Here is a 27,961-nt window from a genome sequence, read left to right as displayed (position 1 = left end):
GGCTAAGGTGGGTGGATCACTTGAGGCCAGGGGCTTGAGACTAGCTTGGGCAACATGGCGAAACCCCGTCTCTACTAAAAATACGAAAAAAATTTAGCTGGGCATATTGGTTGCATGCTTGTAGTCCCAGGTATTTGGGAGGCTGAGGCACGAAAATTGTTTGAACCAGGGAGGCAGAGGTTACAGTGAGCCAAGATCACGTCACTGCACTCCAGCCTGGGTGACAGTGAGACTCTGTCTCAAAAAAGAAGAAGGAAAAAAGCATACAGAGGAACTAAAAACAAATTATATACAAAAGAATAGAGATAAAAATGATGTCTCTTCAGAAACAATACAAGCAGAAGATAGTGGTGCCTCTTCAGAAACAATACGAGCAGAAGATAGTGGAGCAACATCTTAAAAGTATAGACTGTCTGCTGGGAGTGGTGGCTCACACCTGTAATCCTAGTACTTTGGGAGGCCAAGGCAGGTGGATCACCTGAGGTCAGGAGTTCGAGACCAGCCTGGCCAACATGGTGAAACCCTGCCTCTACTAAGAATACAAAAATTGGCCAGGTATGGTGGCACACGCCTGTAATCCCAGCTACTCAGGAGACTGAGGAAGGTGAATCACTTGAACCCAGGGGGTGGAGGTTGTAGTGAGCTGAGATTGTGCTACTGCACTCCAGCCTGTGTGACAGGAGCGAGACTCCATCTCAAAAAAAAAAAAAAATATTAACTATCAATCAAATATTTTGTATCCAGCCAAAAAAAAAAAACAAAAAAAAAAACCTTTGGAAATGAAGGCAACATAGACTTGTTAGATATACAAAGGCTTAGAGAATTCATCGCCAGTAGACCAGGATTACAAGAAATGTATAAAGTAAGTCCTTTAGACAAAAGAATATGATATCACATAGAAAGGTGAATATAGCCAAAGGAATAAAGAATGCCAGAAATGGTAAATATGTGAATAAACATAAAAAACTCCCCCCTTATTAAAAAAAACAACTGCTTAAACTAGACATAATAATAATATATCCTTGGATTTATAACACTGGTAAAGGTAAAATATATGACTACAAAAACATAAAGGGTAGGAAGAGAATGGAAGTACACTGTTGTAAGATTCTTATACTATAAGTGAAGTAGTATAACATTATTTGAAGGTAGACTGTAATAAGTTAAAGGTGAAGGCTGTAAACACTAGAGCATCCACTAGAAAAAAAAAAGACTAAGAGGTATAGCTCACGAACCAATAAAAGATTTAAAAATGGATTTATAAACGTTACTTAATCCAAAAAGCAACAGAAAACTAGTTTAAAAGGAACAAAGAACAGATGAGACAAATGGAAAACAAATGGCAAGATGATAGATTAAAACCCAAACAAACCATAAAGATAATCACATTAAATATAATGGTCTAAACAATTAAAAGACAAAGATTGTCAAATGGATTAAAAAAGAAGCTCTCAGCTGTATGCTGTCTATAAGAAACCCAATTTCAATATAAAAACACAGATAGGTTAAAACCAAAGGATGAAAACAGATAAATTATGTAAATATTCATTTAAAAAAACCTGTAGTGGCTATATTAATATCAGTCAAAGTAGGGAGCATTACCAAGGATAAAGAAGACCATTTCATAATGATGAGTGTCAATTCATCAAGAGGCACAACAATAAAAAATGTTTATGTACCTAAAAGCAGAGCTTCAAAATACATGAGGCAAAAACTGATTAAACTACAAGGAGATATAAACAAAATCACAATTTTCCCCTCTCTCAATAATTGATAGAACATGTAAAAATTTGTACATATATAGAAGACTTCAATAACACTGCCAACCAACTTGACCTAATTGACATTTATGGGACATTCAATCCAGTAACAGCAGAATACACATTCTTTTCTCATGTACATGGAACATTTACCAAGATAGATCAGATCTGGGCCATAAAAGAAATAAAACAAGTGTGTTCCTTTTTTCCGCTAGAGATGAGATCTTGCTATGTTGCCCAGGCTGATCTCAAACTCTTGAGCTCAAGAAATCCTCCCACCTCAGCCTCTCAAGTAGCTGGGACTACATGACTACACCAGGCATGGGACCTGTAGTCCCAGTTACTTGGGAGGTGGAGGTGAGAGAATCACTTGAACCCGGGAGACGGAGGTTGCAGTGAGCCGAGATCATGCCATTGCACCAGGTATGTTTTCCAACCACAGCAGAACTTAATTAAGAATCAAGAGATTCTTAACCTCTTGATTAAAACAGAATGATATCTGAAAAAATATACACATATGTGGAAACTAAACAGAGCTGTTCTAAATAACCCGTAGGTTAGAGATGAAATGAAAAGGAACATTAGAAAATAGTTTGAACTGAATGAAATGAAAATATAACATATTGAAATTTGCAGGATACAATAAAAGCAGTGCTTAGTGCTAATATAAACATTTATATTAGAAAAATTAAAAGATTTAAAATCAATAACTTAAGCTTTCACTTTAATAATCTAGAAAGAGAAGAGCATATTAAACCCAAGGTAAGCAGAATAAAGGAAATAATAAAGACAAGAGATGAAATCAATAAAGTTAAAAACAGAAAAACAGTAGTGAAAATCAAGAGTGGTTTCTTGAGAAGATCAATAAAATTAATAAATTTCTAACCAGATCAATCAGAAAAAGAGAAAACACAAGTAATCAATACCAAGAATGAAAAAGGAGACATCACTATAGATGCTACAGACATTAAAAGGATCGTAAGAAAATATTATGAAGAACTTTATGCCAATAAATCTGACAAATTAGATGAAATAAATTTCTTGAAGGACACAAACTACTAAAGCTTTACTCAAGATAAAATATCCAGAATAGCCTTATATCTGTTAAAGAAATTGAATTTAGACCAGGCATGGTGGCTTACGCCTGAGGTAGGCGAATTACTTGAACCTGGGAGGCGGAGGTTGCAGTGAGCTGAGATTGCACCGCTGCATTCTAGCCTGGTGACAGAGAGAGACTCCGTCTCAAAAAAAAAAAAAAAAAAAAAAAAAAAAATTGAATTTGTTGTTAAAAACCTTCCCATAAAGAAAGCTCCAGGTCCAGATGTTTTCACTGATAATTCTACTGAATATTTAAGGGTGAGATAATGCCAGTGCTACACAAATTATTTCATAAAATAGAAGAGAGGGGCATACTTATTAGCTCATTCTGTAAAGCCAGAATTACCCTGATCTTAATGCCAGACAAAGATATTACGAGAAAAGAAAAGTACAGCTGGGTGTGGTAGCTCACGCCTAGCTGGGCAGATGACTTGAGATCATGAGTTCAAGACCAGCCTGACCAACATGGTGAAACCCCACCTCTACTAAAAATACAAAAAATTAGCCAAGCATGGTGATCCGCACCTGCAGTCCCAGTTACTTGGGAGGCGGAGGTGGGAGAATCCCTTGAACCCGGAGACAGAGGTTGCAGTGAGCCGAGATCATGACATTGCACTCCAGCCCAGGCAACAGAGCGAGACTCCATCTCAAAAAAAGAAAGAAAAGTACAGACTAATATGCTTCATGAGCATAGATGCAAAAATCCTTAACAAAATTTTAGCAATATACTAAAAGCATAATATATCAGCAATATATTAAATCAGCATTGTATTAAAAGGACAATGAAATGAAGCTTATTAATAGGATTATTATAGAAAAAGCAGAGAAGCTATTAAAGTTGAAAATCTTCCCATCCTTCCTGAATAAGTATATTAGAGAAGATTCCCTTCCCTTCCCCTCCCCTCCCCTCCTCTCCCCTCCCCTCCCCTCCCTTCCTCTCCCCTCCCCTCCCCTCCCCTCCCCTCCCCTCCTCTCCCCTCCTCTCCCCTCCCCTCCCCTCCCCTCCTCTCCCCTCCTCTCCCCTCCCCTCCCCTCCCCTTCCCTTCCCTTTCTTTCTTTCATGATGAAGTCTCATTCTGTTGCCCAGGCTGGAGTGCACACGATCTTGGCTCACTGCAACCTCTGCCTCCTGGGTTCAAGTGATTCTCCTATCTCAGCCTCCTGAGTAGCTGGGATTACAGGTGTCTGCCACCATGCCCACCTAATTGTTTTGTATTTTAGTAGAGATGCGGTTTCACCATGTTGGGCAGGCTGGTCTCAAACTCCTGACCTCGAGTAATTTGTCCACCTCGGCCTCCCAAAGTGCTGGGATTACAGGTGTGAGCCACCATGCCCAGACAGAGAAGGAATACTTTTCTTCTAAAATAATAAGTAGACCGGGTGCAGTGGCTCACACCTATAATCTCAGCACTTTGGGAGGCTGAGGTGGGCAGATCACTTGAGGTCAGGAGTTTGAGACCAGCCTGGCCAACATGGTGAAACTCCGTCTCTACTAAAAATGTAAAAATTAGCTGGGTGTGGTGGCACACGCCTGTAGTCCCAGCTACTCAGGAGGCTGACGCAGGAGAATTGCTTGAACTAGGGAGGTGGAGGTTGCAGTGAGCAGAGATTGCACTACTGCACTCCAGCCTGGGCGACAGAGCAAGACCGTGTCTCAAAAATAAAAATAAAAGTAGTAATAATAACACTAAGCAGCCATCCATCAAGCCCTCAAGCCTCCAGCCTTGGCTGTGTTCTGTTGCCCTTGACTGTCCCCATGGTGCTGTCACTATCGACTACCTGAAACTATATATCTTGGAGTTGTTTCCACCCAGCAAGCTTTTTCTACAGTAGCTGCAAATCCTACTTGGCCCACTGGGGATGTGGACTCAGTAGGCCTGGACAGGGAAATGTCTAAGATTCTCAAGACAAACACGGCAAGGAAATATCCTGTTTTTGAGAAGCTTTTGAGAATAGCTGTGTCCTTCTGCCTGAGGAGGCTGGGACAACTTTGTAATCAAATGCAAAAGAGTGTTCACTCCTGAGTAGGCCGCCCTTCTTCCTCAGGTCACATTGACTACATTTTACATTATATCCTGACTTTAAGAAAGAAAAATTGGGAGGTCATACTTCCTGTTTTTCCTCAGTTGCCAACTTCTTAAAATGGGGCTTCTAGTGAGGTCTCTGAGACTGCTTTATGGTCCACACACAACTGTTTGCCACGTTAGGTACCAAGACCAAGATGAGTCACTGCTTGGCTCTCAGAGCTGAAAAATCTCACTGGAAACTGCTAAAAAGGTGCAGTTAAATAATTATCCCCATGATTTAATTCAAGCACTTAGTTTTAAAAGGTGAACAAATAAAGCCTCTTAACTTGCTACTTACCATGTTAAAGTTTGAATGAATTCCAATAAACCATTTTCTCCTTCTTTTCCTTTTCCATCTATGCCATTGTCTGCCAAATGCAACTTCACTAACCAAGGACCAGTTTCCATCAGACCTTCAATTTTCTTCTTGATTCCTATAAGAAAATCAAAGTATTTTATTATTTTTAGACAATAGTTCCCCTGTTTGTCACCAGCTAAGCTGATTTTACTCTTTTAGATTGTACTTTACTGGACTTGTGTGAGTAGATGCATTTGCAGTATAGTCAAGGAAATACTGTATATATAATTTTTAAAGTCCTTGTTTTATACTCAGTACATCCTTCCTTCTTTAGAACAAGAAGCCCAAAATTACTCTGCATGAAAGGAAATTCCATCTAAGATTTAGACTGTTGCCTTTACTTTGAAGAGGAAAACTGATGTATTTAGAAATTTCCTGGAAGAAGATGAATGAGTTGCCCACTGATCTAGGGGAAGTGATAGTTCTTATGAAGGAATTCAGCCCTTTAAAGGAGCCTGAAAAGCTGTTACCTTTTTGAGTTTTAAAAGAGAAAATCTGAAGGAGAAAGAACCATCCTGCCTTTGTAGAATTCATGACTGGACTCAGGGATCCTGGAGTTGGTTCACCCTTGTCAGTTGACACAGCTTTTGTAAAGTCTATTGTCAGTGCTGGGAAACAACATCAGGTCCACATTTAATTTATGTCAGTTCAAGTTGAGTTTGGCAAAGAAAAATACAAGAAGGGAATGGAGGAAAAGAAATAATCACAGGCATAATGCGGGCTCATCCACTCAGTAAGTATGAGATGGGAAATCGGAATTGGCAGTCCCAAGTTCAAACCTTTTTCTGGGGGCCTACAAGTGTTTAGAGTTATATGTGCCCCCTAAACACTAACCAACTACTTCATCTGGACCCAACTGAAGAAAGACCAAGTGATCTGTTCCAAAACTGGGGAAGAAACTGTGTGGGACTTAGAGATAATATGCCTAGATATTGTAATGTATGGGCAAATTACGGAATTTTAAAGGATCATTTAACTATACACTAATTTTGTCCACCATGTCCACCATCGAGAGCCTAACCCTGGAGCTAGACAAGACTTGAATTCCTTCACCATTTAACAAATATTTTCCAGCTCCTATTATGTGTCAGGCAGGGTTGTAGGTGCCAGGGACCCAACGGAGAACAAAAGAGACAAAAATCCCTGCCCTTATGAAGCTGACATTAAGTGAATGTTAACTAGCGTGGTTAGAGCAAGGAAGAGAACAGAGTCAAGGATAATCAAGCATAAGTTTTCAAGCCTGGAGGGAAAACTTAGTTTTCAGGAAAAGGAGATAAATTTGGACATCAGGCCTTCCTAGGTTGCTGGTTGGGGAAAAAGAGTAGAAAGTATGCTTTTAAAAAAAGGATTTGATTGGTTTCTTTGGACATGAATCTAATCTGCTGGGTTGTTGGATGAAACAGATAGGATTGGCTGGGCATCATGGCTCATGCCTGTAATCCCAGCACTTTGGGAGGCCAAGAAGGGCAGATCACTTGAGGTCAGGAGTTTGAGACCAGCCTGGCCAACATGGTGAAACCCATCTCTACTAAAAATACAAAAATTAGCCGGGTATTGTGGCATGTGCCTGTAGTTCCAGCTACTTGGGAGGCTAAGGCAGGAGAATTGCTTGAACCCGGGAGGCAAACATTGCAGTGAGCTGAGATTGCACCACCGCATAGCCTGGATGACAGAGCAAGAATCTGTCTTAAAAAAAAAAAAAAAAAAGGGAAACAGGCAGGATTTATTTTCCCTTAGAACACAGTTGGAGGGATGAACACTGGCCCATCTTTTGGTTTTATTAGGGGTAAGCCTAACTTGTCTAAATCTCATTCATCCTTACATCTAAGTAAGGCATGGGAATGATAGCAAACGACAGCTGTCATGAATGATATAACAGTGCTACATTATTCACACTAGAATAGTATCTGGCACATGGTAGGTATTTAATAAATGTTTGTTCAATGAATCAATGAATCAATGACTAATAGAGTGTAAAGTACAATCGTGTTATGGAAACTTTATCTCACTGTTCAGTGCTTTTCCAAGTACGGTGTTGCTAATAATGCCTTGAGACCACTTGTGAACAAGATGAAATATGATTTTTCTATTTGTAAAATCCCTTCACAAAGAAAAATGCGTTTGAAAACATAAGTTGACTGCCCAGAATGATGAACGATGTGGATACTGATCACATGTGGCATCCATTTCTTTTTGCCCCTTTCTGGCATGATAGAAAGCAGTGGTGACCAACAGGGCCAAGGCTGAAAGCCAAAAGCTAAATTCCTTTCCAGCTGCTCAGCTTTGCAAGGAAATACATCATCTTAGCCAGTCTACATCCCTAACTTAGCCAGTGTGGCACAAATGTGTGCCCTTGGAGAGGAAGGGACTTCCAGGCCTGTGAATGGCCTTGTCCAACGTGTACTCCCATGGCAAAAACAATCAAAGTCTCCCTCCAGCTGATGATAAGACAGTCACAATGTCATCTCTGCCCATGAAAAATAACCAGTTTGGAAAATGCTAGTCTAAACCACTCTCCAGAATTTAGACCTCTAATGAGTTATGGTGGCCGTGTTAGATAATAGGAAGGCTGGCATTGCTCAGTACAGGAACTTCCTGCTCCAGAGCTTTAACCAAAGTTCAAGCAAAACTGGATTCTTTCCCCTAGGTTGAAAACAAATTCCTTGGAGTAAGGGTGGGTATGTGCTCAGGTCTTGGTAATACTTGATACACTCCAGCTGTATTCACCGTAACCCATTTTTACCTAATCTTACATTTCTTTACTTTGAAACAAAAACAAGCTCACCAACAATGACCATTTTAATTTACCCCCTCTGTCTGGGAGAATTTAGCAGTGGCATAGCTATGCCTGGTTGTGCCCAAGAGGCAGGGTGGTGTAGTAGATGTGCGGAATGTCCAGGTTTAAAACCTCTCCAGAAAATGCTATGAAACTCCTTGGAAAGTCACTTGACTTCTCTGAATCTAAATTTCCTCTGGCAAAATAGAGATCATAATACCCATCTCTTAGAAGCATTGTGAGGACGGCTGGGAAGCATTGTGAAATAGTGGTGGTAGAGGCACGTAGGACACAGTTTTAGTGCCTCACTTGCCAGCGTTATCTCTGGATTTCATACGTCACTGAAACACTGAAATGGGAGCAACCTGGTGAAGAAACTTCATGTGCAGGTATCCTTCCTTCTACCACTGTCTCCCTGAGGATCAGGAGGACAATGGCACGCCTTCCCTGGCAGCCACTCCACAGATCCAGTATGGACCCACCCAGCCTTGTGCTTCCTCTCATTTTCTCTTTGGTCAATTGCCAAGCTTCCCCAGGTGTCCTGGACTTCAGAATCTTTCTCACCACCCTCTTTGAACTGGCTGCTAGGTCCTGTTAATTCTCTTCCTTCTAAATATATTGAGACTCCATCTTTCTATCACTGCAGCCTTGCTTTATCTTCTCTTGCCTGAACCAGCGTAAAAGCTTCCTGCTTTTCCTACCGCTCCCCTCTCATCCCCGACTCCCGACGCCGCTCCAGAATCCTGCTAAGCTAGTGCAGTTGTCCTCTTCCTTCAGTGGACCTCGTCAGACACGATGAGAAGCCTTCTGACATTGATGAGATCTGGGAGATTGTGGATAGACTGTGCCTGACAGTGGAGGAGAAGATAATCACCAGGACAGAGGGTAACACTGATGACTTGCTAGTTGGTGGAAATGCCTCCTCTGAAGGCCCCAAGGGCAAAGGTATCCAAAGCACCCAAAGTCATCATTGGTGTTGATATTGTCATGAACCATCACTTGCAGGAAACCAGCTTCACAAAGGATGCCTACAAGTACATCAGCGGGGCAAGGTGGTTCTTGCCTGTAATTCCAGCACTTTGAGAGGCTGAGGTGAGAGGATCATTTAAGCCTACCAGTTTGAGACCAGTGTGAGCAACGTGAAGAGACCCAGTCTGTACAAAAAAAAATTAGTTGGCCATGGTGGTCACATCTGTGGTCCCAACTACTTGGGAGGCTGAGGTGGGTGGATTGCTTGAGGCCAGGAGGTCAAGGCTGCAGTGAGTCATGATCACACCACTGCACTCCAGTCTGGGCCACAGAGTGAGTTCCTATCTCAAGAAGAAAACAAAAAAAAGAAGTACATTAACGATGACACGAAATCAATGAAAGGCGAACTTGAAGGAGAGAGATCAGAAAGAGTAAAACCTTTTATGGTAGGGCTGCAGAATAAATCAAGCACATCCTTGCTAATTTCAAAAACTACCAGTTCTTTTTTGATGAAAACATGAATCCTGATGGCATGGTTGCTCTTCTGAACGACCGTGAGGATGGTGTGACCCTGTGTAAGATTTTCTTTAACAATGGTTTAGAAATGGGTAAATATTAACAGATTTGGCAATTACTTTGAATATATCACCTATCATCATAAATGGCTGCTGCTTGCCATCCACAAAACACCAGGTCTTAAGATAAATGGGCCCTTCATTTATTTTGACTGTGATTTATGTGGAGTGAAGGCCTTGTTTTTTTAAGAAAAAAAAAAAAACATGTCACATAGGTTGTCTAAAAATAAAATGCATTTAAACTTAAAAAAAAAAAAAGCCTATAACTAGTCTCCTATCCTCTAACTATTCCTCTCTCTAAAGCACATTCTGCAAAACTGCCGAAGATGCTTTTCAAAAACCCAGTTCTCACTATGCTACTGTCCTGCTTCAAAACCATCATGTCTCCCTCTTTGCACATAGGAGAAAATCTAACTCCTGAACTCAGCATTCATGGCTTTCAGTCATGTGGGTCCACTGGCCTCTTCAGTCACATTTCCAGCCTCTTTCCCAGTGACCGCTCTACGGCAAAAGTCACCCCTCCAGATGCCTAATACACCAGGCACCTTCCTCCTGTTAGCCTTTTCTCATGTGGTCTGTCTGCGTGGAACCTCCTCGCTTAACGCAGCTGACAAACCTCTTCTCATTTCTTCCAAGGAGAGCCCTGTTTCCTAAATGGGCCAGTACTCAAAGGTCAAGTGTAAATTTTCATGGAACCAGCATCCCCCAGAGAGGCTCTCCATATCCTTCACTTGCTGGCCTCTTTTGGGACCACCAGAACAGGTGGGCATTCTACATTCTGGGGGCATCAGATTAACCACTACTCAAATGTTCATCTGTGGATGCCAGGCCCTGGTAGACCTTCTCCTTGTGGTTGAATTATTTTTTTAACTTGTTAAAAATAGCTTCTTTCCATCGAAAAGGAACGTGTGTAATTTCCTGTGTAAGTCCTAGTTTTACAAACCAGAACATAAACTGTTTGCTTGATTATAGGACTTAAGAAGGCAAAATGTAGTGTTTGATGATTCACACCTTGGGCCTTGGGACCTTTCTATAAAGGTTTCCATTGTTTAGCTGTCACCCCAGGATGAAGCCCCAAATAAAATAATTGCAGGATTATAACTGGCAACTTCCTGTTTTGCAACTAATAAAGCTGTTTTGAAGATTACATCTTGACTTTTGAACTTGGTCTTTGCATTCCTTAATGCCACTGGTATTTCTGTGGACTGTGGCTATGATACAAGCAATAATGCCTTATTTGGGGAAGTGTATTTGCCACTTGGGTGGCAAGGTACTGTAGTAAAGTTCTGATCAATCCCAAGTTTGTGGACACACCATTTTATGGTTGGATTTTTGGCCCATGTACATGCCTAAGTCACTTACTGGCTCTCCCTGTCCTAAATCCTCCAAAATTGAAACAGCCCTGGAGGTTGTCTGTGGGGCTTGGGCTGGGAGTGAACAGGCACAGGATACCCCAAGTCCTCACTGGGTCTTTCAAGAACTTTGGGGGCCTTGAGGCAACAAGGCAGCAATGGCTGAATAGGGCTCAGAGAAACCATCCAAACTGGGGTTGGCTATTCCTGATGACCTTACAGTGACTTCCAGTCTTCAGCTATCTTTTGGCTCTTTGTGGATCTCGCAGGTTTGTGACTAGGCATAGACCAAGCCAGACATCATCCACTTGAGCACCGATCAACTTCCAGGCCCACGATTCCTAGTTCCTGTATCCCCATGGTACAGAGAGCCATGGGGCTCAGAGGTGGCTTCCCTGAGTATAGAAGAAGAAAGTATAGAAGACAGTATAGAAGAAGACAGAGAAGCCAGAATGGAAATGGGACTGAGTCTTGTCTGTTCTGCAGTTTTCAGGGCAGAGAAGAGGCATCTCAGAGCCTCGGTCTGCTCTCTGATTTTCTTCATTGTGCAAAATAAATCAGGAGCAGACAGTCTGATTTTTTCAAGTCCAAAACAGTGATTCTCAAAGTGTGATCCTCGGACCAGCAGCATCAGCACCCTGGGAACTGGATAGAAATGCACACTGTCCAGCTTCACTCAGATCTACTCACTCAGAACCTGGTGGGTGGTGCCCAGCAGTCTGTTTTAACAAGCCCTCTGGGTACCCCTGAGGCTGCTCAAATTTGAGGACCCTTGTTCTAATAACTCTTCATCTTCAGGGGTGCACTGAGGCAAGACTGATTTGGACAAAAATCTTTAACTCCGGCAAACAAAGAAAGAAGATATTTTGCTTCCTTTATTAACTTATAAACGGTTGCTCAATGTAAAGCTGTCAAGTTCTCGTATTGCTCTAAATGTTCTTATCACTCCAAATGAGAGGAATAATAATAGGCATCAGGTTTCCTAATGGGTGTTTTGCCTCAGTGGCATTGTGGGGACAACTTTCCAAGCAGCAGGCCAAAAGCCTCTTGTCCACAAAGAGGTCAGCATGGAAATCGTTTGACTGTTTCCAGTTAGAGCCAAATGGAAACCATCTGGACTTGTCACTCAGGAGGCTGATGTAGATCAATCTGAACCTTTACTTTGAAACAAGTAGAACTCTTCTACCAAAGACCAAACTCACCCCCCAAACACTTTATGATAGCAAAAACAATTGTCAAATGTGGGAAGCTGTTGTTGAATTTGCTTTGTGAACTCTGGAAAGCATGACACTAGTCTGCCCTGAAAGGAAGCTATAAAATAAGTATGATATTAGATATAAAAGGATTTGAGGCAAAGAATTCCTTGGGAAACAAGACTTTAATGGCTCCCAATGTCTACTAGGTTAAGTATAAACTCTCCATCTAATATGCAAACTCTTCCTTACTATGACCTCCCCTCTTGCCAAGGGCCGCCCTCCCCTCATCCTCTTGTTCTACCTAAACCTGCAGGCTCATGGCTTGCATTAAGGCCCTTCTTCCTCACTTAAGTCCTTCCTCACCTAAGCCTTTCCTTTGAAAAAAAAATTTTTTTTATTTCCATAGATTACTGGGGAATAGGTGGTGTTTGGTTACATGAGTAAGTTATTTAGTGGTGATTTGTGAGATTTTGCTGCACCCATCACCTGAGCAGTATACACCGAACCTTATTTGTAGTCTTTTATCCCTCACCCTCTTCCCAGCCTTTCCCCCAAGTCTCCAAAGTCCATTGTGTTATTCCTTTTTTTTTTTTTTTTTGAGACGGAGTTTTGCTTTTGTTGCCCAGGCTGGAGTGCAATGGTGCGATCTCGGCTCACTGAAACCTCTGCCTCCTGGGTTCAAGCGATTCTCCTGCCTCAGCCTCTCGAGTAGCTGGGATTACAGGCATGCGCCACCATGCCCAGCTAATTTTTGTATTTTTAGTAAAGACAGGGTTTCTCCATGTTGGTCAGGCTGGTCTTGAACTCCCAACCTCAGATGATCTGTCCCCCTCATGCTCCCAAAGTGCTGGGATTACAGGTGTGAGCCACCGCGCCCGGCCCATTGTGTCATTCTTATGCCTTTGCATCCTCATACTTAGCTCCCACTTATGACTGAGAACATACGGTGTTTGATTTTCCTTTCCTGAGTTACTTCGCTTAGAATAAAAGTCTCCAATCTCATCCAGGTCGCTGTGAATGCCATTAATTCATTCCTTTTTATTGCTGAGTAGTATTCTATCATATATATACACCACAGTTTCTTTATCCCTTCATTAATTGATGGGCATTTGAGTTGGTTCCACGTTTTTGCAATTGTGAATTGTGTTGCTATAAACATGCGTGTGCAAGCATCTTTTTCATATAATGACTTCTTTTCCTCTGGGTAGGTACCCAGTAGTGGGATTACTGGATCAAATGGTAGTTCTACTTTTAGTTCTTTAAGGAATCTCCACACTGTTTTCCATAGTGATTGTACTGGTTTACATTCCCACCAGCAGTGTAGGAGTGTTCCCTGTTCACTGCATCCACACCAACATCTATTACTTTTTTATTATGACCATTCTTGCTGGAGTAAGGTGGTATTGCATTGTGGTTTTGATTTGCATTTCCCTGATCATTACTGATGTTGAGCATTTTCATGTCTGTTGGCCATTTGTATATCTTCTTTTCAGAATGTCTATTCATGTTCTTAGCCCACTTTTTGATGGGATTGTTTATTTTTTTCTTGTTGATTTGTTTGAGTTCATTGTAGATTCTGGATATTAGTTCTTTGTCAGATGTACAGATTGTGAAGATTTTTTCCCACTCTGTGAGTTGCCTGTTTACTCTGCTGACTGTCCCTTTTGCCATGCAAAAGCTCTTCAGCTTAATTAAGTCCCAGCTATTTCTCTTTGTTTTCATTGCTTTGCTTTTGGGTTCTTGGTCATGAAATCCCTGCCTAAGCCAATGTCTAGAAGATTTTCCCAATGTTATCTTCTAGAATTTTTATAGTTTCAGGTCTTAGATTTAAGTCCTTAATCCATCTTGAGTTGATTTTTGTAGAAGGTGAGAGATGAGGATGCAGTTTCATTCTGCTACATGTGGCTAGCCAATTATCCCAGCACCACTTGTTGAAAAGGGTGTCCTTTCCCCTCTTTATGTTTTTGTTTGATTTCTTGAAGATCAGTTGGCTGTAGGTATTTGGGTTTATTTCTGGGTTCTCTATTCTGTTCCATTGGTCTATGTGTCTATTTTATACCAGTCAGGGCTGTTTTGGTAGCTATGGCCTTATAATATAGTTTGAAATCAGGCCGGGTGCTGTGGTTCACGCCTGTAATCCCAGCACTTTGGGAAGCCAAGGCGGACGGATCACCTGAGATCAGGAGTTTGAGACCAGCCTGACCAACATGGTGAAACTCCATCTTTACTAAAATACAAAAATTAGCCGGGCATGGTGGCGGGCGCCTGTAGTCCCAGCTACTTGGGAGACTGAGGCAGGAGGATCACTTGAACCCAGGAGGCAGAGGTTGCAGTGAACCGAGATCACGCCACTGCACTCCAGCCAGGGTGACAGAGCAAGACTCCGTCTCAAAAAAAAAAAGAAAAAGAAAAAAGAAATCAGATAATGTGATGCCTCCAGATTTGTTCTTTTTGCTTAGCCTTGCTTTGGCTATGCAGGCTCTTTCTTGGTTCCATATGAATTTTATACTTGATTTTTCTAATTCTGTGACAGTATTTTGATGGGAATTGCATTGAATTTGTAGATTGCTTTTGGCAGTAGTCATTTTCACAAAATTGATTCTACCCATCCATGAGCATGGGATGTGTTTCCATTTGTTTGTGTCATCTGTGATTTCTTTCAGCAGTGTTTTGTAGTTTTCCTTGTAGAGGTCTTTTGCCTCCTTGGTTAGGTATATTACTAAGCATTTAATTTTTTTTTTACAGCTATTGTAAAAGGGGTTGGGTTCTTGATTTGATTCTCAGCTTGGTAGCTGTTGGTGTACAGAAGAGCTACTGATTTGTGTACATTAATTTTGTATCTGGAAACTTTGCTGAATTCTTTTATCAGTTCTAGGAGCTTTCTGGAGGAGTCTGTAGGGTTTTCTAGGTAAACAATGATCTCACCAGCAAACAGCGATAGCTTAACTTCCTCTTTACCAATTTGGTGCCCTTTATTTCTTTCTCTTGTCTGATTGCTCTGGCTAGGACTTCCAGTACTATATTGAAGAGGAATGGTGAGAGTGGGCATCCTTTTCTTTTGCCAGTTCTCAGAGGGAATGCTTTCAACTTTTTCCATTCAGCATTAGGTTGGCTGTGGGTCTGTCATAGATGGCTTTTATTATGTTGACGTATGTCCCTTGTATGCTGACCTTGCTGAGAGTTTTAATCATAAAGGGATGCTGGATTTTGTCAAATGCTTTTTCTGCATCTATTGAGATGATCATGTGATTTTTGTTTTTAATTCTGTTTATGTGATGTATCACATTTATTGACTTGCATATGTTAAACCATCCCTGCATCCCTGGTATGAAACTCACTTGATCATGGTGGATTATCTTTTTGATATGTTGTTGGATTCAGTTAGCTAGTATTTTGTTAAGGATTTTAGCACCTATGTTCATCAGGGATATTGGTCTGTAGTTTTCTATTTTGGTTATGTCCTTTCCTGGTTTTGGTATTTGGGTGATACTGGCTTCATAAAATGATTTAGGGAGGTGTTAGAGACAAACCGCCCCAAAAAAAGCTTCTTGGTATTGCCAACATCCCTCCCCTTCACCCAAACCTTTTTATATTTCTAAGCCCTTATCTAGGCACCACAGTGAAGCCAGCAGACTTTACCTATCAGGCCTTACTGCTATAAAGCAAACCCCAATTACAAACCATTCAGACCGCACAAGGGGAGGTCACGGAAAGCATAAACAAACTTTACCTACACCCTCGGTACCATAAACATCACAAGGTGATATGTGGCAGAGTTAACCAACAAACAACCCCAGGGTCTCTCTCCCCCATATAAACCCTTCATTTTGTAAGCTCAGGGCTGCTTCCTCTGTCTGTAATGGAGCAGCCAGCAGGTTCAATAAACTTACTCACCTGAACTTGGGTCTCTCTCTCTTGTCCTTTCTCTCAGCTGACCTTACATTCTGGTGCCAAAACCGGGGAAGGAGACAGACTCTGGCTGGGACTCTCTCTCTCTCTCTCTCTCTCTCTCTCTCTCTCTCTCTCTCCCCTATCACCCCTCTCCAAGCCAACTTTCCCCTCCCAGAACCTGCCGAAGACCCAGAGACTCTCCTAGAGTCTCCCATTGCTGGCAACCTCATCCACCATCAAAGCCTCCGCCAGGGTGAGTGAAAAAGATACTGTTACCATTCCCCAGAACCCGTGACCATCCATCTCTCCGTTTCCAAAAGACCCAACGCTGGACCAAGGGTTTCCTCCAGCCTCCGGGCCTCTGGTTCCTCTGTTTCAGGGACGCCTGACTTGACAATTACCTCCTCTATTCCAGACAAGTTCCACAGGAAAGGGGATGCCCTCTCCTGCCATCCTTGTCACCAGCAGTCTCTTTTTCCTCTACCCCAGCCCCCTTCCATTCACTATGAGAGCCTCTCAGTCTACCCCTTCCAAGACCACCCTCCTTAGGTGTCTCCTCCGCAGTCTCAAAGCTCTCAGCCTCCATTCAGAAATCTGCCCTAAAAGGCTTATTTTTTTACTGTAATACTGCATGACCTCAATACAAATTGGACCGTGGCTCCTAATGTCCCGAAAATGGCACTTTCTATTCCAACGTTCTCAAAAACTTAGACAACTTTTGCCATTGCAATGGGAAATGGTCTGAAATTCCTTATGTTCAGGAATTTCTTCACCCTCCATAGCTGCCCTTCCCTCTGTCAGTCCTGTTCTACTTTCCAAATTCTCCTTGCCCTCTCCAAACCTGACTCACCTCCTGCCCCCAATCCCACAGCCCCAGCTGACGATTCCTCTTCCTTTGACCCGGCCGATTTTCCCCCTCCCCAACAGCATCATAATCCTCCACTGTATGTCCCTGCTCCAGCTCTACCCCTCTCTCCCCCTCTCTCCCCCTCTGTCTAACCACCCTGCTTCTGAATCTGAGTCCTCTCCGTCTCTGCCCCTCACCCGTCCTCAGGCCCAACATGCTCGGCAACCAGCTCCCTTGCTTCCTCTCCGGGAAGTAGCAAGAGCTGAAGGTATTGATAAAATTCGTGTTCCCTTTTCTCTCACTGATCTCTCTCTAATTAACAAAAGACTCAGTTCATTTCCAGAGGATCCTGCCTTTTATATTAGGGAGTTTCAGTACCTTACCCAGTCTTATGAACTAACCTGGCATGACCTCTATGTTATCTTCTCTTCCACCCTCACCCCAGAAGACCGGGACTGTATCTGGACCCTAGCTCAGGCACATGCTGTACCATTCATTACCAGGCTCCTGCCCAGCCTACTGGTGCAAAGGCAGTCCCCAGCCAAAACCACCAATATTCAGCACAAGCTTCAGAAGGTTGACAACGGCCCTCAAACCCCACCTTCTTAATTTAGCCTTCAAAGTCTTTAACAATCATGATGAGGAAAAAAAGGCAAAAAACAAGCAGAGTTTCAAACGCTTACCTCTGTCATCAGGGGCCCTGCAGGCCCATGGGGCCGCAGCTCCACGCAGAAATCTCCTAGCAATCCACCTCCACCTGGCGCCTGTTTCAAGTGTGGCAGTGAGGGCCGCTAGTCCAGACAATGCCCTAACCCAGGTAAGCCCACCAGGCTGTGCGCCTCTGTGGAGGACCCCACTGGAAGTCATACTGTGAGCAACCCCCACAAGGGCTGCCCCCATCCCTTCCTGAGCTGGCCAAAACCTGCTACTCGGATCTCATCGGCCTTGCGGCTGAAGACTGACGGTGCCCTGGAACAGACACCCTGGCAACTACCATCACTTCATCCAAGCCAAGGTAACCCTGGTGGTGGCAGGTAGGCTAGTATGTTTTTTCTAATTAATATTGGGACAACCTACTCTGCTTTACCTAATTTTTCAGGACCTACCGAGTCCTCCCAGCTCTCTGTTATAGGAAATGATGGACAAGTCTCCAAACCCCGAGCCCCACTCCACCCTTCTGCTCCCTGCACACCATTTCCTTCACTCACTCTTTCTTAGTCCTGCCCTCATGCCCAACTCCATTCCTAGGCAGAGACATCCTTTCAAAACTCCACACTACTCTCCACCTCCATGGTAACCTACTTAGAAATTCAACTTTCCCCTGAGGCCTGGGCTATGAGGCCAGCCCAAGCAGCATTAATAGATCATCTACCTGCTCCCTCCTCCAAAAGCAAAATCCTTTCCTTCCTAGGGTTAGCAGCCTTCTTTAAAATATAGATTCCCAACTGTGCTTCCTAGTTCACCCCCTCTATAAAGCGGCCAAAGACCCTCTCAATAAACCCCTAAATCCCTCACATAACATACTCCCCAGCTTCCACAAACTCTAAACCGCTCTTGTCACTACACCAGCTCTGTCCTTACCTGATATGTTCCAACATTTCACTATCTATACTGCCAAAAGCTGAGGAACAGCCCTCGGTGTCTTAGGACAACAAAAAAGAAATCCTCCTTTCTTCGCTCCCTGTAGCCTACCTCTCTAAACGATTAAACAACACAGTTGGAGGATGGCCAACCTGTCTTAAAAGGCTAGCAGCAGCAGCTACTTTAACTCTAAAAAAGCAAAAAAGTAACATGCAGTCAAAATATCACCTTTTACAGTCCTCATAATATATAGGATCTCCTCTCCCGCTAAGCATTAGGCTCCCTTCCTCCTTCCCAAATACAATTACTCCATGCTCTGTTTATCAAAAATCCTAAATTCAGTCTTGCCAACAGTGCTCCTCTCAGCCCAGCATCCTCACTCCCTTTGTCTTCTTCCCCTCCTACTCATTCTTACCCTGACATCCTAGATCACCTGCAGCCACACTTTCCAAACATTTCCTCTGAGCCTCTCACCAACCCCGATAACCAGCTATTCATAGATGGCTCCTCTTCTGGGCCCACTGGCCCTCCGAAAATTGTTGGGTATGTGGTTGTTTCCCTTAACTGAGTAATCGAAGCTAAGCCCCTATCTCCAGGAACCTCCTCTCAGAAAACAGAACTCATAGCTCTCACCAGAGCCCTAACCCTCTCCAAAGGCAAATGAGTCAACATTTACACAGACTCCAAATATGCATATCACATTCTTCATTCCCACACTGCCACCTGGCATGAGAGAGGATTTCTTACTGCCAAAGGGACCCCCATCACTAACGGCCCCCTTATTTACCAACTCCTTCAGGCCGCACACCTCCTAACTGAAGTGGGAGTTATACACTGTCGGGGACATCAAACAGGAACAGATAAAACCTCAAGAGGGAACGGAAAGGCTGATAAAGCAGCAAAAGAAGCCTCTTCTGCTCCTGCCTCCCTCCTCCTCATTACCCCTGCAATCCAACCTCAATATGCCCCCACTGAAATAGTCTCATTACTACAACAAGGAGCCTTCCTCCAGGGAGGCTGGAGAGTTAAGGACCCGAGACTAGTCCTACCCCAGTGCCAAACCGACAGAATTCTGACATCTCTCCACCAATCCTTCCATATTAATGCACGCCCCCTATATCTCCTCCTCCACCCATATTTCTTCTCCCCTCACCTATTCACCTCACTAAAAAATGTAACTTCAAACTGACATATATGCTCTGCCGCCTCCTCTCAAGGAGGCCTCCATTCCCCATCTATTATACTACTTACCCTATTGTTTACAGTAAAATTATATAGTATAACTCCTTCCAGTTGGAATACCAGCCAAAAAGTCTCCCTCACTTTAGCCTTCTGCCTAATCGTTATCCTTGTGGCAAAAATCACAATCGCTAATGAACAAGCATTCCCACATCCTCCCTAGATGCCCTGCTTTTGTCCGTCCTGCTGCTTCACTCTCTTCCTTGATGCCTCTCACAGAATATTTCCTGGTTCCACCCATGGAACAACACTCTGGAAGCCTTTTTTGAGTGGATAACCGAACTTTTCCTCCAAGGCTCTCTCTATGGCTTCACTCCGGGCAAAATCAAACTATTTACTTTTCTGCTCACTCTCTGCCTTTCTAACCTGTCCCATAATTAATACTCCAACCCTTCTTTCAGCCCAACCAATACCTACGACCCCTAAACACCTACGCAGAAACTAAAAAACTCCAATTCCTCCCTGGCAAGAGACTTCTGGTTCTGCGTATCCCTCCACTCCACAACATACAATGTAATCCCTGCCTCAGCCTATAACTGAACTTCCACCCAAGTAACCTACCATCCTAACATCCTCATTAACAGCCCCCTCAAACTCAAAATACAGGCATTAACAAAAATCTCCCCCCAGTTAGCTAGCGAGTTTGGTCCGGCAGTTACAACTTTACATCCCTACTTACACAACCTATCCCCAAACTATCCCCCTGCCGCAGCCGTAAATAAACCCATATTAGGAGCCATAACAACCCACACAATCTTATCTTATCCAGCATCACTGTGCATCCAATGACATCTACCCTCTGGCAGTCCCCTCAGCCACCTAAATTCCAAACTGTGAAACTGTACCTTACAACTCAAACCTTTCACCAAACATACTACTCTCAAAGCTGCCAACAATAGAGACAGGCTTCCTTTCTCCAGCCCCCCAGCCCTTGACACCTCCCACCTCATTAACAAAAATTCAGAGTACTACAACGGCCAACATCTCCCCTGTTTATCCCGCTTCCCTTGGCTCCCCTCTCCACGCACCATCCCTGCACCCACCACCCGCAACTGTCTCCTTATCCCAACATCCAGCCACACTCCCACATGAATCTTAGTAAACACAAAATGCTTCCTCTCACACTGGGAAAAAACAGCCCAAAAGCCTCCCAGCCCAAACCAAACCACCCTTTACAACCACTTACAGCAGCAGCCCTAGCCGGGACCCTAGAACTATGGATGCATGAAAATAACAAAATAGTACATCTTTTCAGCATATGCAACAAGTTCTGTCTACAAAGCCAAGGCAGACTTTTCCTCTGTGGTACCTCAACTTATATTTGCCTCCCCTCTAACTGGAGAGGCACCTGCACCCTGGTTTTCCTCAGTCCAAAAATCAACATTGCCCCAGGAGACCAGCCCCTACCAATCCCAGTTAATACCCCTATCTGACACCGCCATGCTATACAACTCACACCTCTGTTAGTAGCCCTCGGAATAACTACAGAAGTTGGAACTGGGATTGCAAGATTAGCCACTTCCGTTTCCTATTCCTAATCCCTCTCCAAAGACCTCACAAATAGCTTGGCAGACTTAGCCAAATCCATCACAACTCTCTAATCACAAATAGATTCTTTAGCAGTGGTAGTTCTTCAAAACCGCAGAGGCTTAAACCTACTCACAGCCAAAAAAGGAGGATTCTACCTTTTTCTAGATAAACAGTGTTGCTTTTATCTTAATCAATCTGGCTTAGTACAAGATGCTGTAAAAAGACTAAAGGACTGAACACAAAAATTTAAGAAAAATGTCCCCCAATGGCCAGCGTGGCCCTCCTGGTCCTTTAGCACCTGGTTTCCATGGCTAACACCCCTCCTAGGCCCAGCCATAACCATTCTTCTCTTTCCAGCCTTCAGCTCATGTCTCCTATGCCTTCTAACCCAGTTTTTACAGGACTGTATCAGAGCCTTCACCTGCTGGACAATACAAAATATGATGCTGCTCCAGGAATACCAACAGCTCCAAGAACAGCAGTCCCTACCGTCCAGCCTTTCCTCATAACCGTCACCCCTTCCCAGCAGGAAGTAGCCAAACGACAATGGTGTCCCTCTTCTATTACCTATTAAAAGGCTGGAATGTTAGAGACAAACTGCCCCAAAAAAAGCTTCTTGGTATTGCCAACCCCACTCCCCTTCCCCCAAGCCTTTCTACATTTCTAAGCCCTTATCTAGGCACCACAGTGAAGCCAGCAGACTTTACCTATCAGGCCTTACTGCTATAAAGCAAACCCCAATTACAAACCATCCAGACCGCACAAGGGGAGGTCGTGGCAAGCATAAACAAACTTTACCTACACCCTCTGGCACCATAAACGTCACAAGGTGATATGTGGCAGAGTTAACCAACAAACAACCCCACAGTTTCTCTCCCCCATATAAACCCATCATTTTGTAAGCTCAGGGCTGCATCCTTTGTCTGTAATGGAGTATTAGTAGCTGAAAGGACTGTTGTAACTTGGGTCTTGTCAGGCCTCTGAGCCCAAGCTACCCAAAGCCTATAAAACTGTCCCACCCCTAACTCCCTTTACTGACTCTTTTCAGACTCAATCCCCCTGCACCCAGATGATTAAAAAGCTTTATTGCTCACACAAAGCCTGTTGGTGGTCTCTTCACACAAATGCACATGACATTTGGTGACTCGGATCAGGGGATCTCCCTTGGGAGATCAATCCCCTGTCCTCCTGCTCTTTGCTCCATGAGAAAGATCCACCTACGACCTCGGGTCCTCAGACCAACCAGCCCAAGGAACATCTCACCAAATTTAAATCAGGTAAGCAGTCTCATTTTATTCTCTTCTCCAACCTCTCTCACTATCCCTCAGCCTCTTTCTCCTTTCAATTTTGGCACCACTCTTCAATCTCTGCCTTACCTTAATTTCAGTTCCTTTCCTTTTCTGGTAGAGACAGAGGAGACGCATTTTAGCTGTGAACCCAAAACTCTGGCATCGGCCACGGACTCTGGAAGACAGTCTTCCCTTGGTGTTTAATCACTGCGGGGATGCCTGCTTGATTATTCACCCACATTTCAGAGGTGCCTGATCACTGCGGGGATGCCGGCCTTAATCCTTCACCTTGGTGGAAAGCACCACCTCCCCTGGGGGGCAAGTACCCCCACCCTCCGTGTCTCTACCCTCTCTTTTCTCTGGGCTTGCCTCCTTCACTATGGGCAACCTTCCATCCTCCATTTCTCCTTCTTCTCCCTTAGCCTGTGTTCTCAAGAACTTAAAACCTCCTCAACTCACACCTGACCTAAAACCTAAATGCCTTATTTTCTTCTACAGTACCACTTGACCCCAATACAAACTTGACAATGACTCCAAATAGCTAGAAAATGGCACCTTCAATTTCTCCATCCTACAAGATCTAGATAATTCTTGGTGTAAAATGGGCAAATGGTCTGAGGTGCCTGATGTCCAGGCATTCTTTTTACACATCGGCTCCTCCCTAGTCTCTGTTCCCAATGCAACTCATCCCAAATCTTCCTTCTTTCCCTCCCTCCTGTCCCCTCAGTCCCAACCCCAAGCATTGCTGAGTCTTTTCAATTTTTCTTTTCTACGGACCCATCTGACCTCTCCCCTCCTCCCCAGACTGCTCCTTGCCAGGCTGAGCCAGGTCCCAATTCTTCCTCAGCCTCCGCTCCCCAACCCTATAATCCTTTTATCACCACCCCTCCTCACACCCTGTCTGGCTTACAGTTTCATTCCATGACTAGCCCTCCCCGACCTGCCCAACAATTTCCTCTTAAAGAGGTAGCTGGAGCTGAAGGCATAGTCAAGGTTAATGCTCCTTTTTCTTTATCCGACCTCTCCCAAATCAGTTAGCGTTTAGGCTCTTTTTCATCAAATATAAAAATCCAGTCCAGTTCATGGCCCATTTGGCAACAACCCTTGAACACTTTACTGCCCTAGACCCAGAAGGGCCAAAAGGCCGTCTTATTCTCAATATACATTTCATTACCCAATCTGCTCTTGATATTAGAAAAAGCTCTAAAAATTAGATTCCGGCCCTCAAACCCCATAACAGGACTTAATTAACCTCGCTTTCAAGGTGTACAATAATAGAGAAGAGTTGTAATTACTTGCCTCCGCTGTGAGAGAAACCCCAGCCACATCTCCAGCACAGAAGAACTTCAAAATGCCTGAACTGCAGCGGCCAGGCATTCCTCCAGGACCTCCTCCCCCAGGATCTTGCTTCAAGTGCTGGAAATCTGGCCACTGGGCCAAGGAATGCCCGCAGCCTGGGATTCCTCCTAAGCCATGTCCCATCTCTGTGGGACCCCACTGGAAATCAGACTGTCCAACTCACCCGGAAGCCACTCCCAGAGCACCTGGAACTCTGGCCCAAAGCTCTCTGACTAACTCCTTCCCAGATCTTCCAGGCTTAGTGGCTGAAGACTGACGCTGCCTGATTATCTCAAAAGCCTCCTGGACCATCATGGGTGCTTTAGGTAGCTCTTACAGTGGAGGGTAAGTCTGTCCCCTTCTTAATTAATACAGAGGCTACCCACTCCACATTACCTTCTTTTCAAGGGCCTGTTTCCCTTGCCTCCGTAACTGTTGTGGGTATTGATGGCCAGGCTTCTAAACCTCTTAAAACTCCCCAAGTCTGATGCCAACTTGGACAGCATTCTTTTATGCACTTCTTTTTAATTATCCCCACCTGTCCAGCTCCCTTATTAGGTTGAGACATTTTACCTAAATTATCTGCTTCCCGAACTATTCCTGGGCTACAGCCACACCTCATTGCTCCCCTTTTCCCCAGTTCAAACCTCCTTCGCACCCTCCTCTTGTGTCTCCCTACCTTAATCCACAAATATAAGACACCTCTACACCTACCTTGATGACCAATCATGCACCCCTTATCATCCCATTAAAACCTAATCACCCTTACCCCACTCAATGCCAATATCCCATCCCACAGCAGGTTTTAAAAAGGTTAAAGCCTGTTGTCACTTGCCTGCTACAGCATGGGCTTCTAAAGCCTATAAACTCTCCTTACAATTCCCCCATTTTACTTGTCCAAAAACTGGACAAGTCTTACAGGTTAGTTCAGGATCTGTACCTTATCAACCAAATTGTCTTGCCTATCCACCCCATGGTGCCAAACCCATATACTCTCCTATCCTCAATACCTCCCTCCACAACACATTATTTTCTTCTGAATCTCAAACATGCTTTCTTTACTGTTCCTTTGCACCCTTCATCCCAGCCTCTCTTCACTTTCACTTGGACTGACCCTGACACCCATCAGCCTCAGCAACTTACCTGGGCTGTACTGCTGCAAGGTTTCAGGGACAGCTCCCATTACTTCAGTCAAGCCCAAATTTCTTCCTCATCCATTACCTATCTCGGCATAATTCTTCATAAAAACACACGTTCTCTCCCTGCTGATCGTGTCTGGCTAATCTTCCAAACCCCAACTCCTTCTACAAAACAACAACTTTCCTTCCTACACATGGTTAGGTACTTTCACCTTTGGATACCTGGTTTTGCCTTCCTAACTAAACCATTCATTCTCCCTATTTCCCCATATTTCCCTCTTTCCTGTTCCCCACCCAGACCACACTTGGTTTATTGATGATAGTTCTTCTAGGCCCAATCGCCACTCACCAGCAAAGGCAGGCTATGCTGTAGTATCTTCCACATCTATCCTTGAGGCTGCTGCTCTGCCCAGCTCCACTACCTCTCAGCAAGCCAAACTCATTGCCTTAACTCAGGCCCTCACTCTTGCAAAGGGACTATGTGTCAATATTTAGACTGACTCTAAAGATGCCTTCCATATCCTGCACCACTATGCTGTTATATGGGCAGAAAGAAATTTCCTCACTACACAAGGGTCCTCCATCATTAATGCCTCCTTAATAAAAACTCCTCTTAAAGCTGCTCTACTTGCAAGGAAGCTAGGGTCATTCACCGCAAGGGCCATCAAAAGGCATCAGATCCCATTGCTCAAGGCAACGCTTATGCTAATGAGATAACTAAACAAGCAGCTAGCCTTCCAACTTCTGTCCCTCAAGATCAATTTTTCTCCTCATCTTTTCACTTTACATTTCCAGTTTTGCCTTACAAAATGTCTCTTCTTCCTCTGTGCCTCCTCCACCTACATGTGTTTACCTGCTAATTGGACATGCACATGCACACTAGTTTTCCTTACTCACAAAATTCAATTTGCAAATAGGACCGAACAGCTTCCTGTTCCCCTCACGACACCAACACTTCACTACTATTTTGTTTTGTTTTTCTTATTATGAATATAAGAAGACAGGAATAGGCCTCGACTTACTCACTGCTGAAAAAGGAGGACTCTGCATATTTGTAAATGAAGAGTTGTTTTTACCTAAATCAATCTGGCCTGGTATATGACAACATAAAAAACTGAAGGATAGAGCCCAAAAACTCGCCAACCAAGCAAGTAATTATGCTGAATCCCCTTGGGCACTCTCTAATTGAATGTCCTGGGTCCTCCCAATTCTTAATCCTTTAATACCTGTTTTTCTCCTTCTCTTATTCGGACCTTGTGTCTTCCGTTTAGTTTCTCAATTCATACAAAACTGTATCCAGGCCAACACCAATCATTCTATATGACAAATGCTCCTTCTAACAACCCCACAGTATCACCCCTTACCACAAAATCTTCCTTCAGCTTAATCTCTCCCACTCTAGGTTCCCATGCCACCCCTAATCCTGCTCGAAGCAGCCCTGAAAAACATTGCCCATTATCTCTCCATACCACCCCCCAAAATTTTTGCCGCCCCAACAGTTCACCACTATCTTCTTTTGTTTTTCTTATTAACATAAGAAGACGGGAATGTCAGGCCTCTGAACCCAAGCCTGCACATATACATCCAGATGGCCTGAGGCAATTGAAGAACCACAAAAGAAGTGAAAATGGCCGGTTCCTGCCGTAACTGATGACATTACCTTTTGAAATTCCTTCTCCTGGCTCAGAAGCTCCCCAACTGAGCACCTTGTGACCCTCGCCCCTGCCCACAAGAGAACAACCCCCTTTGACTGTAATTTTCCACTACCTACCCAAATCCTATAAAACTGCCCCACCCCTGTCTCCCTTTGCTGACTCTCTTTTCGGACTCAGCCCATCGGCACCCAGGTGATTAAAAAGCTTTATTGCTCACACAAAGCCTGTTGGTGGTCTCTTCAGAGGGACAGGCCTCAACAATGCTGTTATTTAAAAGCTGAAGGATGAGTAGTTGTATTGCTCTTTTTTTTTTTTTAACTTTTCTCTCAAACTATCCACCTTCTAAGGGGGTTTAACACCTGCAAGGGCTACCCTGGGGGTGTGGCACATAGGAAGAGTCACATTTACAAAGGGCCACAGTCACCTTCTGGTACTGTTACCTAATGATATTATGCAGGCATTCGCTGGGATTTTATGTGTGTTAGGAGAGTTATTGCATCAAACATAAAGTCATCAAATATTATGCTATTTATTTTAACCTTCTTTGCCATTAATTAATTTTTGTTTTTAAAATCAGGAAGGCTCAAGAAATATGAGTGGTCAGGGCCTGACCCCAGCCTTCAGAAGGCTTGAAACTCCCAAACAGATCTTGACCCACTGGTTTTTCTGCAGTGCCGAGTTAGCTGCACAGTGTGATGCAGTTAGATGCTCCTTTGTTCTTTTACCACTTTCTGGTAAAAGATACTAAGCCTAGATTCCAAGTTAGGATTGGCGACCCAGAGTTCCTCTCCCCTCTGAGGTCATCCAGCCCAGTGCAGGGCCACTTGTCCTGGAGATGCTGATTATTCTCATCTTCACAGGAATCCCAACTCCTGTGGAAGAATTTTTGGCTGAACATATTCCCAAATGGTAACTCTGTTATGGACTGAATGTTTGTGTCACCCTAAAATTCATATGCTGAAACCCTAAACCCCGATGTGATGGAAACAGGAAGTGTAGGCCTCTGGGAGATAATTAGGTCATAAGGGTGGAACCCCCATTGTATGGGATTTGTATTATGAAAGGAAAGTATCTTGGGCCCCCAAAATCACTAAGGAAAACTCAAGCTGGAAACTGCTTAGGGCAAATGTGCCTCCCATTCTATTCAAAGTCACTCCTCTGCTCACTGAGATAGATGCATATCTGATTTGCCTCCTTTGGAAAGGCTAAGCAGAAACTCAAAAGAATGTAACAGTTTGTGTATTGCCTATCTGTGACCTGGAAGCTCCCTCCCTGCTTCCTGCCTTTGCTTCAAGTTAACTT

At 43.8% G+C, this 27,961-nt stretch overlaps 1 protein-coding gene across 3 annotated transcripts in view; it reads right to left on the bottom strand.

Annotated features, from left to right (window-relative positions):
* Nucleotides 1–27,961, bottom strand: part of LOC103889245 (uncharacterized) — a 51,909-nt gene that overhangs the window by 13,051 nt on the left and 10,897 nt on the right. For 2 of the 3 annotated variants that reach the window (XM_024244904.3, XM_024244905.3), the window contains exon 5: nucleotides 5,223–5,358. In XM_024244904.3, coding sequence (XP_024100672.3) covers nucleotides 5,223–5,358 — 136 coding nt within the window. Of the gene's footprint in view, nucleotides 1–5,222; nucleotides 5,359–17,571; nucleotides 17,653–18,884; nucleotides 19,094–27,961 lie in introns of those variants that run through there. The other variant, XR_010139258.1, reaches the window with a different exon arrangement.

Source organism: Pongo abelii, chromosome 2, assembly GCF_028885655.2.
Source record: "Pongo abelii isolate AG06213 chromosome 2, NHGRI_mPonAbe1-v2.0_pri, whole genome shotgun sequence".
NCBI classification, from domain to species: Eukaryota; Metazoa; Chordata; class Mammalia; order Primates; family Hominidae; genus Pongo; species Pongo abelii.
Note: the sequence above shows the minus strand (reverse complement) of the source record. Positions and strands in the feature narration are given on the sequence as shown.